Here is a 14,646-nt window from a genome sequence, read left to right as displayed (position 1 = left end):
GAGGTGTTTCAGTTTCGTTCTTCTTAAAGCCCTAACATCCCTAGGATGCAACCAAAATGCCCTGCACCTTCTAAGGCTTCTGGCAATGAACCTTAGCACTAGAAGAACGGTAAGACACTCCAGGAAAAGATTGAATTACAGTACAGTATTTTCATTAAACTAAATTATTAAACTGTACATAGTATTTCATTAAATTAAATTACATAACTGCAGGAGATGTAGGTTATTAAGAGTTTAAAACTATAAAAATAGGCATTTATAGGCATTTTTCTGACCACATCTGAAATTTGCTGGTTTTCCACAATTCACAGGTGTTCTAGGCAAGCAACTCTCTCAAATTTTGGGATCCACTGTACAGTGTACAAAGATACATAAGCATAATTGAGGGGGAAAATCAGGTAATCTTTGAAAAAACAAAAATATGACTCTCTGTAGGCTCCTAAGACACCAGACTGAGCAACAAAAAGTGGTAGATCATCTAGCATTTTGAAGAGAAAATTTGTGAGCTAAGTACTTTGTATCCAACCACTTTATGTCTTCAGGACACAGTGACCATTCTCAGTTATTTGCAGACCCAGAAAACACTGCATCCATATTTTCTTGAAAAATTAGCCGCCGATGTCCTCCAACAAATGGAAAAACAGAGGCCACATAAGAAGGAAGGGAGAAGGAGAACACTAAGTGAGACTGACGTGCGGCTCAGTGGGAGAGCACTTACCCAGCACGCAGAGAGAAGAGGAGCATGTGGGGTCAGAGGGAGAGACAGGGACAGAGACAGAGAGAAAAGGAAGGAAAGAAGGGAGAGAGAGAGGGAAGGAGGGAGGAAGGCACAAAGTGAACTGTGAAAGCCAGAAAACAGAGACAGCGAAATATTTGCTGATAGTTACAAACTTTCAAAAATGACTATAAATATTAAAACTCATTTCCAAAGTACACAGGTGTGATAGGGCGAAGGAAATATTACCCCCAAATATGGTACCTCAGTATACTGAGAATTATACCACAAAAGAAACAGAGAAGCCTACAAATGCAGGAAAGTCTTTCTGCCCTCTCCAAACCTCTCAGGTGACAAGTGCCCTTAGCCATAAACAGAGGGAAAAGTGTCACCTTCGAGAGGCCACAAAGAATCTAGATAACCAACCTTGCTAAGTTTCCCTAAATGCATTACAATGAGATGATACCCACTTTTTGTCAAATCATACTTCGGCATAACATTTATTCTTCATGAAGTCTAAGAATAAAAATACAGTTTTCCCTAGGTCTTCAAGTTTTCATTTCTGAAGGTTTCTCTGACATGTAAACTTCGGTTAAATAAATTTCCCATTCTTTTCTCTTGTTAATCTGTCTTTGTTATAGGTGTATCAGCCATAAACCTCGTAATAGGTTGTTGAAGAAAGATAAGAATGTGAAAAATGATATAAATTTTTAAAATCCAGTCCCTCTTAAAAACTGAGATACAGTTTATAGGGAAAGAGGAAAAGTGAGAACAAAGTTCACAGAAATCTGAAAATAAAATGAGTACAGATTTAAGAACTTAAAAAAATCCACATGCACTAACTGCTAAAAGTAATCTGAAAGATATATATATATATATATATATCCATCCTCCAAAACACTGAAAAAGAGATCATGATTAAGAGTAGATGGTGGTTCAGGCCAAAAGGGGGTATTAAAAAGATGCCAGATATTAAAAGTAAAGATGTGGCACTGGTATATTGAAGAAATATAAACAAAATGAAATTAGATGGCAATGTTATGTTCAAACCAAATAAAATCCAACAGAAGAAACATTGATTAGGATAAAGAGGGCCATCTCACATTCTCAAGGATACAGCTCAAGCACATATTATTATAACCACAGAAATTCTTTACATGATAAATATAACTATATCAATACTACTAACGCAAGAAGTTCCTAGAAATCAGTGAACAAATTGGAAAAAATAGTAAGCCAAATGAAAGCAGGAAAGAAAAGGCAAGAAAATAAGAGTGCTAATGAATTACAAAAAAATGTGAAAGTGATTATGTCTTTAGTAAAACAAGAGAAATAACTAAGATTAATAAAAAAAACAAAACGAGAAAACACAAATGTACAAAATTAACAACAAAAACATTGATTCAAAGGATTTAGAATAACTATTAGAAATGCCTGTATAACTATGAAAATAAATTTGAAAATATATAAAATTTCCTAGAAAATATATAAATTGTCAAAATAAATTAAGATTTCAAATGCTGAAATAAGACACAAATTACGAGGCAAGTGTTTGAAAAAGGTGTCAGAGTGGTATCCTTTAGTTGCTAGGATAACTCTCCAAGAGTTTTAATAACTGACTTCTATCAGATCTTCAAGAACACAAATAATACCCATGTTATTCAATTCCCAATTTATATTTAATATAATTCTTTCAAAACACAAGCTGAACTTTCATCTTCAAAATGAAAGGTCCTTCTGCCACCATGGCTTACAGCAGATAAATTCATCTGGCTGAGAATTATCAGAAAACCAGGACACAACACCAAAAACAAACAGAACACCTCATTTGAAAGCCCTGGAAGTTACTGAGGCTGCTATGGTCTGAGGACCCCCAGATCAGGAGGAAGAAATCTCGCTGACACAAATCCTAGGCTTCCTTCACATGACCCCCAAATGTCTCTTGAAGAAGTGGCCCATTAGTATACAGCAGACCAAGAGGCCGAAATTGTCAGGTAAAATACGCAGAAGGCAGGAAGAGCTCAGCACAGTACTATACACCTAAAGAGTTAGGGAGAGAAATCTGGAGCTCAAAGCTGCCAAGATTCCAAAGGACACAGATCTGGAGAGAGGCAAAACGGAAAGCAGAAGCCGACCGCCCAGTAGCTGTTTCCCTCCTGGCATTCGCCATTTTGCGAAGCGTACCCTCCCGGAGTGGGAAGTGAGCCCCGTGCAGCTGCCAGGAGGGCAGTTTCTAATCAAAACTCCATTTCTATAAACTCCTAAGGTTGAACTATTTCTCAGAAGTGCTCAAGGATGGAAAATAAATGTCATCAAAACAATCCTTTGGGAAAACCCAAGGTTCTCTTAGTGAAGAAATATGTTGTGTTTATTTCCAATATCCTGTTTGCCTTATATACTGCTCTAAAGAACTAAGAATCACATCTTCAAAAAAAATAAAAAACAAACTCACAGAAATAAAAAAGTATGTTTGTCTTAAACTGATAGAAGAGAGTTGGTGAGTGTTATGGTTTCTGTTTGGGTGCCCCCCCCCCCAAAGCCTCATGCGGTCATGGGGCAGGCTTTTAGAGTTTGATTGATTATGGGTGTGAGAGGTACACCCGCCCTTGGGTGGATAGTTTGCATATGTAAGGGAGAGGAAGAGGCTGCTTGAGGCCATTCCTCCCTTTTTTGTGTTTGTTGCTTTGGCTGTGTTCTGCCGCCATGAGCTGTAGCCCTCTGCCTTGTGCCACTCTGCCTTGTAACCTGCCAAGTATGGACCAAAACCTCCACAAACTGTAAGCAAATAAATCTTTCCTTCCCTAATTTTGGGCATCAGGTATTTTGTCCCAGCAACGAGAGAAAAGTAACCAAGACAGTGAGAAAATTAGGAACAGCTGGAACCACACCTGTTTCTTTTCTTTTTGTAACAGCTTTGCAGAGATAAATTCTCACCACAAATAGCAGAGAATAAAGTTGATTGTTTTTTAGAATAGTCACCTTTGTACTTAGATATGAAACAATAGCTACAGTCAGTTTTAGAATGCTGTCATCACATCAAAAGGCAATGTCATCCTCTTTAGCTACTACACTCTTGGCCCCATCTTCCAGCTTTCAATGACTGCTAATCTACTTTCAGTTCTCTGGACTACCCTGCTCTGTACTTTCCTATATGTAAGCAATCTTTTGTAACTAGCTTTGATCACGTAGCATCACATTTTGAAGGCCCACCCATGTTGTCCCACATAGCAGTGAAGCATTCTTTTACAGCCAAGTAATATTCTAATGTATGGATATAGCACATTTTGTGTATTCATCACTTGATGTACATTTGTATTATTCCCACCTCTGTGTTATTTGAATGGTATTGCTATAATATCTTTGTACAAGCTTCTGTGTAAACATACATGTTCCTCCTTTTGAGTTTATATCAAGGACAGGAATTGCTGGATCATATGATAACTCTTTAATTTTTGAGGAACTACCAGATGTTTTGCAAAGTGGACCCATCATTTACATTCCCATCAGTAATGAATGAGGACTCCAATTCCTTCACATCCTCACCAAAGTGTGTTACTATAGTTCTAAACTCTAGCCCATTGGGTGTGAAGTAATATCCCATTGTGGTTTTGATTTTTGTTTCCTTGATGTCCAATAATGCCAAATATTTTTTCATGTGTTTATGGGCCATTTGGAAAAATGTTTATCCAGTGATTTTCCCATTTTTATTGGATTATCCCTTTATCAGTGAGTTGTAAGAGTTCATTATAGAGTCCATTTACAACTCCTTTATCAAATTATGATTTGTGAATATTTTCTATTTGGTGAGTTCTTTTCACTGTCTTAATACTGTTATCTGAAAGACAATAGGTTTTTCTGTCTTGATACAATTCAATTTGTTAATTTTTTTTCTTTTGCCCATCCTCAGCAAACTAGGTCTAGAGGTCCCATTCAACCCAGCTATTCCCTTTCTGGGTATTTTCCCAGAAGATCTGAAAGCATCATATCACAGCGATATATGTGCACCCATGTTCATAGTGGCACAATTTGTATTTGCTAAATTGTGGAAGCAACCCAAATGTCCATCCACTGAGGAATGGATAAAAAATTGTGGTACTGTTATAAATGGAATATTATTCAGCTATAAAGAAAGATAAACTCAAGGCTTTTACAGGTAAATGATCACAACTAGAGACCATACTCATAAGTGAAATAAACCAGACCTCCATGTGTAAGCAACATATTGTCTCTCTAGTGTAAGAACCTGAAAGAGTGAATAAAAATTAGGAGGTATGACAGACATTGTGAAATGAAAGGAAAATGCTCAAAAGTAAAGAGCAACTGGGGTGAGGGAAAAGAGAAAAGAAAGAAGGGGAAATTATGTATGTATGTATATACAGGATAGCTAACATAGCTGTACTACTGACTTCTATTGCTTTACTGAAAGGAACAGTTAATGATTAATTATTTGATCAATCTTGCATGTCTCCTTTTGTTTTCCTGAGAAACCACTTTGAAGATATCAATACATAATACAACAACCATTGTTAATTTCCTACCACTTTATCTGTAACTCTGCATTGCTTGTATTGTTCTTATGCTATTTTGTAAATGGATGTCTCTTTGTTAATGTTTTCCTTCTTTTATTTTTAAAATAAATTTTAAAAAAAGAACCTCACTAAAATCTAAAAATTTTTCATCAAAAGATATAATTATAAAACCTAGAAAGAAAATAAATTCTTTTTCTTTTGTTGTATTCTTAGGATATTGTATCTAAGAATCCTTTAGCAAATCCAAGTCATGAAGATTTACCACTATATTATCTTCCACAGCTATTATAGTGTTAGTCTTTATATTTAGATCTTTGACTCAGTTTGAGTTAATTTTTATACATGGCATTAGATAAGAATCTGACTTCATATTTTTGCATATGGATAGTCAATTGTCCAAGCACTTCTTGTTGAAAGGCTATTCCTTCTACACTGGATGGTCAAAAATCAGTAAGACAGAGTCACTTAAAATATAACGTCACTTAGTGTTCAAAGTCTGGGTGTGAAGCACCTCTGTGAAACTGTTCCAGGTTGGGAGATCAGTAACAACCATGCCTGAGAGAACTGGGAGCAGATACACTATTCTTTAATGTTTTTACTTTAATCCTCCTCTGTTCTTTCTGGACCCATGAGTCACATGGAGAAGGTAAAGCTCAGTATGGTTGAGGATGTGGCTCATGGTACAGTACTTGCCTAGCATACATGATGGCCATAAACACACACACACACAGTAAAGCTCAACTGTAGAGTTAATGCGATTTTTCTAGGGACTACGTGGGAAATACAAATTAAATTTCTGTAGGGAAATGGACGTACCTGGGAAACATAATGTTGAGTGAAACAAACCAGACCCACAAGCTTTGATACTGTATTATATCTCATTTGAGTGAGGCAAAGTTTAAAAATAAAAAACCAAAGGATGGATGGAAAGGGACAAGGGGATGGATCTCTTGCAATAGGGAAGTGGTCCAAGGGAATGAGGATGAGGGGTGAGGAGAAGGGGAAGAGGAAATAAGAATAATAAAGATGTGCCATGTATAGGGGCCTAATAACCTCAATGAATGTAAACATTATATGCCATAACACGACCAAAGACAAATAATAAGAAGAATGACAAATGGGCTGGGGGAAGGGCAGGTGTAGAGAAGGGGATTAGAAAGAAAGTAAGCTGTAGTATGTACATGTGACAGTTCCCCAAGATAATTGTAAACTACATGAACTGCAAACACGTACAAATAAAATTAAAAATGTAAAAAAATAAAGCAAGGAAATTAAAAAGAAATTCCTAAATATACACATCCTTTTTATCCTGACAACATCCTTGCCAGGAATTTAACACTTGGACATGCTTTAAAAATTCACAAATGGGGCCAGGGATATAGCTCCATGGCATAAGCGCCTGCCTGGCAATTGCAACGTCCTGAGTTCGATTCCCGGTACCAAAAAAAAAAAAATTCACAAGTATTCATGGATAACAATGTCCACTGAAATATTTTGGGTAAAAAGAAAATCCAGGACACAACCAAACTGGCTATCAATGGGATGGCTGGTAAACAAAGGTTTTAAAGTTACACAGATAAAATACTATGCAGATACCTTATCTAGGTAGCAACTACTTTGAAGATAACAATATGCAACATAATAAGCATTGTTAATTTCCTATCATCCTGTTTTGAAATTCTGTATCATTTTTATTGTTTTTTCCTCTTTTTAAAATAAAAAAGAAAATACTATGTAGAATATTGAAAGAATGAAACAGACCTCATCTAAAAGAATGAAGTATATGTTAAGATAGGAATGATCTCAAGCTTTTATTAGAAAATAAGATACGGAACAGTGTGAAAGCCAGACACGGTGGTGCACGTCTGTAATCCCAGCACTCAGGAGGCTGAGGCAGGAGGATCATTGTGAGTTCGAGGCATTTGGGCTACATAGTGAGCTCCAGGCCAGCCTGAACTGCATATTGAGACCCCATCTCAAAACAAAAACAAAACAAAAAGAACAGTATGAGAAATTTGATCATTGTGCAACTTTTAAAAATACGTAACTGGGTGTGTGGGTGGGGACACTGCTTTTCTTCTTAGAAGAAATAATAAAAATTATGTCTTCTGTTTATACTTGGCAAAAGATTATGAGGCATGAATGAGTCATTTAGGTAAGGTTAGTTTGCTATAATCCCAAATACATGGATGTATTTTTAAATGCCAGCAGGGTTACCTGAGTGGGGAGATTTGGAGTCCATTTTTTTTCTTCTTTTTCTTATCTGTGTTAAAGTAAAATGTCACAAAGAATTTATGGAGTACAACTGTATGCTTCTCAAAGTACAAGCATGTGGGGTGAAATTCCTAGTTTTCTCAGTCACTTAGTTCCACGGGATCTCAGGGCCATCCGTGCCACTCTAACTCCCCTGAGTCAAAAGCACAGCAGTGGGTCACTGTTGAAAGCTTCAGATGGGACAGGCTCTTGTGACACTGATGTTCAGGCAGGACAGTGGCAAGTGCCTGCAGGTGGTTTCACTGCGGTTCTTGCTCCTGAAAGCAAGGTCCATGGAGCAGCACATTCAGCACCTCTGGAGCATTAACTGCAGTTGCACAACCCCAGGACTCACTCAGACCTACTGAGCCAGAATCGGCATTTTCCAGGGTTCCTGGGTAAGAAGGAGCACACTAACATCTAAGAGAGACCCTGGGTGAGCTAGGAGGTTACATCCCTGGTTGCACTCTGTCTTCCCAACCATGGACATGCGAAATCCAATCTCTGGAGCTGCCCCTTGCATGAGAGACTCCACTGTGCAACTGGATACTGAACACTCCTGTAACAATCAGTAGCTCCTTCTTCGGTGCTCCCACAAATTTTATTCTTCTATCCTTACAGAATTGTGCCATCCTTTCTTGACTTTTCATGCCCATTTTGACTTTTCAAAGTGGAGGCTCAAAAGCTATTAAAGAATGTCAGGTGCATCATTACCTTCACTTATTGCAGATGCACAATACAAAGTTGAGGAGTAAAAATTATGATTCAGACACAGTCTGGAAACCTAGCGATGGATAACAGGGGCTTTGTCTTTTCTCTCTCTCTCAGCGGGTGTGTGAGGAGCTCAGTTTGAGCTGACTTATGTTTTATCTGACCCAATATTTGTACACCACAAGAGAGAAGTTTGAGCTAAATGAGCACTCAACTTCCTCCCAATCAATTCACAGCCTCCATTACAGCTACAATTCCTAGCTGTCTGTCAGTTAACAGACACGTGTATAGGCATCGGAAGATATCATATGCACCCTTTAACCTGTAAGACAGGTATGACTGGACCCTTCACACTGTACTTCAATCCCTAACACCAACCCAATCTTGCTTTCCATTGCAGTTCTTCACCTGACCCTTACGCGTATATTGTACCCACACCCATGTCCCACAAAAATCAAGGCGAGATCAGTGAGTTACTCTGATGTTTATTTTAATGCGTCTTAGTCCACACAGTTGGTATAAAATCAGAAAAAGCAAAGCAAAAAATGAAGGTCTGGAGTCTTAGCATCAAAAGGGCACCATATATACATCTACAGTTGGTGGCCAATACAAGTCATTGCCAGACAGTCCTTGGAGGCACAGAACATTCTAGACCCACCTAAGCCCTGGGAACTCACAGTCCCAAGGGTCTAGACACTTGTCCTGATGCTCTGACCATAAGAAAAATGTGGGAGTGATGAAGACTTTAAGATTTATTCATTATTATAATAACAGCAGCCTAGCTAGGTACAAAAGCGGTTATAAACCATTTATATTACACAAATTATCTAGGTCTCCATTCTACTTTATGTCATAAAATTGTTAACTGAATTTCCAGTGAGTCATTTAGATGATTAGTGATAATATAAGGAATGGTAAATCCATAGCACCATTTCACAGATTTGCTGTCACCGATTTCTCATTTAGACACGTGACCGAGATACCGTACCTGCAAGAGCAAGTGTTCCAAAGCCACAACCATGTTTTTGCTGAGGGTTCCAGTCTGGGCGTTTTAGCTGTGCTTGCCTAAGGCGTCACACAGAAGTTTAGGCAGTGGATGTTTCTAGTGGATACACTGGGTCACCTACAATTTAAGGGCTTTCAGCCACTTGGGGTTTATCCCCACACTTTGGTTTCCTATGAGGTGGAATGGGAGGGAGGTATCTTGTTTCAAATGAAGGGGAAGGGGCTATATATCAAGTTAGTTTATTCTGGGGAAAACCAAAGATCAGGAAACAAAACAAAAACACCAAGCTTGATTATACTGTTAGGATGTAAAGTTCCTTAGCTACTTCTTTAAGGTTCAACACGAGGCTGATGGTCAACATAAAAAGCAAACAATACTATGTACATATATGTAAAAAGTGTTATAAATAGGTTTATAAACCATAGATATTATATACATCTTCAGTCAACAGCAATCCCCCCCTCAACTGCTTTCTGTTTGGTTTGGCTGGAGTTTGGGTATTTGGCTACTCTTTTTGTTGGTTTTTGTTTTTCCTGTTTCCTCGTTTCCTTCCTCCCTTCCCTGTGTACGCTCAGAGCCTCAGACAGACAGTCAGGGCACCTCATTCACGTTTCCGTAAGATCACATAGATGACGCCACTGAGGAGGGCCAGGGGGAAGGCCACCCAGGCCAGGATGTAGGCGAAGCCGTAGGAGTACTCGGGGTTGGAATGCCACTCGGGGTGCCGCACCGTGTAGATGGCTGCCGCAGTCATCACGCAGAGACCTGGGAATGAGAGGGATGAGTTGGTGAGGGGGTGTTCGTGATGAGGTCTCCCCCTTCTGCCATCCTGGTCCCTGATGCAGGAAGAGTATGTTTAAGTGTGGGGGTAACATGCTCATAGACCAGATCTGGGAGGAGGCAGGTGGTCGATATGGGAATGAGGTAAATGCATTGCTCTCCACTTCTGGGTCCCTCAAGCTGCTATCTCTGAGGGTCCTCAACATATCGTCTGCCTCACTTCTTTTTTTTCACTGTCAACAATTCCAAGGCTACAGAGGGTGACCAGCTAGTACTTAAGGTGCTAGATAAGCCTGTCTCTTTCTTTCTCAACAGGGCTGGGTGCAGAAGCTCCTGGGAACTGGTGAACCACTCCCTACAGAAGGACAGAGGCACGACCAGAAAGCAGTGGAAGTGATGTGACACGGTACATTACTGGAGTCATGGCCCAGCGCAAGTCTTGAGCTCCTGTAGATCAAAGATGCCTAGGGTCCCTTCCGCAGGGGTTCCCCATGAAAGCAGGCAGTAACTATGGGCATTGCTGGGCAGACAGGGGATGGCACAGAGGAGAAAAGAGGGTGACAAGGAAATGAGGAAGAAGAAAATGCAGGTGGGAACCAAAGCTGTAGAGACCATCAAGGACCAGCGCCATTACGCGTGGTGCCCTAGGGCTGGATTTGAAGCTGAGACAGGTAGAAAAGACGTCTAATACCTACATAGGTCAGGCCATCCTCCCTGGCCAGCAGGGCAGCCCTTGGTGTGCGAGGAGGAAATGCCTCCACCTTGGGCCCTGTTCAGCATTCAGTTCAAGCCTGATGGCCTATTCCCTTGTGACAATCAGTGTCCCTCCACAGGGAGGGGTTCCATGATGTCAGCAGTCCAGCCTGCAGCTGCACAAAGCCTGGACTGTTCCCTCTTGAAAACAGGGTCTTTGAGAAGCCCTGAGTGACTCTATTATAAACCCAGCATGCCGTGTGGGATTCATGTGGTTCCAAAGATCCCAATGCCCTGAACCACCTACATCTAACCTCCCTGCTATTCGAGCTGCTATCTTGGTGGACACTGCAACTTTGTTTAAACAAAGTGCAGAAGTGGGACTATGTCACATTAACCCCCCTGGTGAGATTGTCCTTCTGTAACTCAGAGGAGAAAAATACCCACTCAATTGGCCCCCGTCAAGAAAGCCACACAATAGTCCTGGAACTACTGTGGGATGGAATCCAGGACCTGTTGCTACCTACAGAAAGTTCAGGAGACACAGAAGATGTCTATGTCAGAGGAAAACCATAGCTGACGGTTGCTGATCAGGGACAGGAGCAGTTTTGATCTGCTGAACACATTCAATTTGCCTTAAGGTCCAGGATCCTCAGTATCTTGCCTGACTGCTCCCTGGGGCACCTCTCCAAAGTACCTGTTCTTGTCTTTTAAGCAGTGTTGAAATTGTCTTGTGCTACATGTGACTTACCTAATGAGGATAGGGCTCTAAGGAAGGAAACATGCCCATAGAAGAAGGCGAGGCGTTAACAGAGGGCAAGGGAGCCAGCACAATGCCCGTGTGAGCAGGACTTCTGCACAGGGTATCTAACCAGCTGCTGGTATAAAAATTTGCCTTGGTGGCCATGTAGATGAGCTATGCTCTGATTTCACTGGCAAAAAGAGAACAGCAGGCTCCATCCTTGACCAAGAGGGACAGGAAGAGGCAGAATACACAAGTGCAGTAACTAATTAGGTGACTAGAAGACCCTAACAGAACCTCAGAAATGAATGAAGCTAAGCTTACCTGTAAAAGCAGTGAGCTTAGATATTTACAAACCCAAGTGAAGATACATACTTTATTGTTGTTAGGAGGCTGATGTTCTACCAAATATATCATTAGTACTAGGCTGCCTGCATGTTAAACAGCATATATGCTCTGAAATACAGAAAGAAATGACTCTTGGACTGAGTACCCTCTGTCTGAATCCCAAGGCATTAACGTCACACAACAGTAATTCCCAAAAGCCGAACATTCTTCTTAATAAGTGGATGTGATCAACTTTCTCAGTAACCAGTAGATGGAGATGTGTCATGAAGGCCCCTATGAGTCAGTGAGGTCCTGCCCAGAGCCAGGTGTTCTGCTGTCACAACAGATTAGCAACCCTTACTTCGCAGTGACTGAGACCCCCTGGGAGTGTCCCAAGTCTAAAAATGCAGGTCAGCTTTAAGTGGAAGGACACTGACCCCATGCAGACACTGAGGTGCTGGGGATTCAGATTTCTATTTGTCTCAGGTTGCTGGCTGTAACAACCCCCTAAACTTTCTCCCTACAGCCTTTTGAAAGAGAAAGGTTTCAACCTTTCTAACAGTAACAGCAACCTCAGGGAAGTGACTGGAGCCCAGAACTTTTGGAAGGAGCCACCATGGGCCAAAGCCAGAGAAAGTAACTCAGGGAACTCCCTATTTCCGCAACATTTCCATCCCCTTGGGTCTCCTAAACGTGGAATGACTGCTGCTACGCACAGGCACTGTTCCCAACGCTGAGAGCACCACGGTAAGTGAAACAACGACCCCACTTTCACGGGGCGCCTGTGCAGAACACATATCCATGGCTAGTTTTCACACAGTGTGATATGATTTAAAGAGGGAGAAATGCCCCAGATGCCTTAAGAACTCAGACGGCACTGAGTCCGCATGAGGGGTGGGGACACAAGCCTAGAGGAGATGGTGCTTGAGCTGGGTGAATAAGGGGTGACGAGGTGAGGAGAGGCAGGAAGGCACCCTGTAACTGGAAGGATGGGAGTGAAGCTAAGAAGCCTGAGAACATATGATGGACACACCGCAGATAAAATAGTGTCATGTGACAGGCAGGCTCCGGAGCTCACTGAGATCCATGAAGGAGAGCATCTTGGAGGCACATTAAGGAGGCTGTGACAGGAAGGCGGGGGGAGCGGGGGCTTCAGCATGGGAGAAACATGATCATACGCGTGCGTCAGAAAGATCCCAGCAGCAGGCAGGAAGAGGACTTAGTGTATGGTGCAAGGTAAGAGGCCAGAGGGGCCTGAGGAGGCTTTTATACAGCTGCACTAGGGTGAGAGTAAAGAGAAAAACAGGAACAGCACCTCTGGAGCATGACACACGGTGGAACACTCCATAGTGGACTGGACCCAGGGCAAGGGAGAGGAGCACTGCATGGGCCTGGGTTAAGCAGGACCTCCCGTCCAGTGCGCACAGGCAGCTGGGCACATAGGATGTCCAGGGCACACAGTTTCAAGGAAGGAACCGTCAAGAGTGTGGAGAGGAGAGCCAGGGTCTGGCCAGTGGAAGACTTCAGTGTCCCTTAAGGACTTGCACTTCCACGTGAGAGGCAGGTGTGGAAGCCAGAGTGAAGTCTGCTAGAAAGGGAGGATCGGGCAAGACCACCAGCATGGCTGGTGGCTGAGACACAGTCCTGAGGCGGGTTGATGAGTGCTTCTGCCTCACTCTTATCTCATTCTCTAGGCCAGGACACAAGGTGGGCCAGGGAGAGGCTGAAACACTTGTCACCGTGACAGTACGGGGCTGCAGGGTTGCCTCTCACCTACATAGAGCCTCCTCTGTGCTCTGGTTCTATGTCCATTTCCAGGATCCAGCTGACCACCTCTGCCAAGAGGGCAGCGACAGCACTACTGGACTCCCATTTGGGCAGAGCCAGGGGAATTCCCTCCTGGTCAGGGTTTCTAAACGTGCTGTCTGACTCAGGCCATCTCTGAGTCACCTGGAACAGAAAGACTCACAGTGCTTTCATTAATCTCCACCCAAATTCTTTTGTTTAAATGTCCTTTGTCTATACCAATCTATTTAAAATCAAAGAAATAAAACAAATGGAAAAGGTTACACTCACTCAGGAGTCTCTCTCTACTATCTTTTTGTCCTTCTTAACCACAGTGACTGTACATTTGACCTGAGCTGCATGTCACCATGGCAACACAATTATCTAATCATCCAACAAATAGTTATTCAGGGAATCTTATTATGTGCCTATGTCGAGCTATTTTCTGGGCATAAGTACTCAATTAATGCAGAACATGCAAATCCTTCTTTCTAGGTCTGGGAATTTCTTGAAATTTTCCCATGTGTATAACCCAACCAAAAAGAGTACAGGCAAGGATAACTACTGTCCCAAAGCAGATGGCTACAGTTCTGAAAATTGAGGGTGACTCCAACATCCGGGAATAGGATCAGGATGCTCTTCCTCTGATAAAGAGATTAAGAAGAATCTATGGCTCATGAATGGAATTAGCTGTCTGTGGGGAAATGTGTTAGAAGACCTCATAGAGAGACTGGGGAGGGTCTGATGGCTACATGAATAGTTCCCAAGCCTGGATGCACATCAGAGTCACCCAGGAAGCAGCCCTGCCCCCGAGCTATGAAACGAAACTCACCAGGGATGAGGGCTGAATGCTGGCAGAGTTTTTCAACAGCACCTCAGCTGATTCTGATGTACAGCTGAGGCTGAAAAGCACTGAACTAGGAGGTACCTTTAACCTGCCTTTGGAAGCAGCCAGCCTAAGACATGTGTAAGCAGCAAGATGGCAAATGTGTGACCTGTGGCTTAGTATGACCTGGAGAAGCAATAATGAGGCAAACCAGGGAGAGTTCTAGTCACACAAAAAGCTGTAATCCCAAGGAAGGCAGAGACAACTCCTATACTAGCC

The 14,646-nt window shown here is 41.8% G+C and overlaps 1 protein-coding gene across 2 annotated transcripts in view; it reads right to left on the bottom strand.

Annotated features, from left to right (window-relative positions):
- Positions 1-8,673: 8,673 nt before the first annotated feature.
- The window catches only part of Pmp22 (peripheral myelin protein 22), a 34,745-nt gene continuing 28,772 nt past the window's right edge, over positions 8,674-14,646 (bottom strand). For both annotated transcript variants that reach the window (XM_005399334.2, XM_005399333.2), the window contains exon 5: positions 8,674-9,979. In XM_005399334.2, coding sequence (XP_005399391.1) covers positions 9,816-9,979 — 164 coding nt within the window. In that variant the 3' untranslated portion in view covers positions 8,674-9,815. The remainder of the gene's footprint in view (positions 9,980-14,646) is intronic.

Source organism: Chinchilla lanigera, unplaced genomic scaffold (assembly GCF_000276665.1).
Source record: "Chinchilla lanigera isolate Chin_1 unplaced genomic scaffold, ChiLan1.0 scaffold00066, whole genome shotgun sequence".
Classification (NCBI taxonomy): Eukaryota; Metazoa; Chordata; class Mammalia; order Rodentia; family Chinchillidae; genus Chinchilla; species Chinchilla lanigera.
The sequence above is the reverse complement of the archived record's forward strand: the minus strand, read 5'-3'. Positions and strand labels throughout refer to the sequence as shown.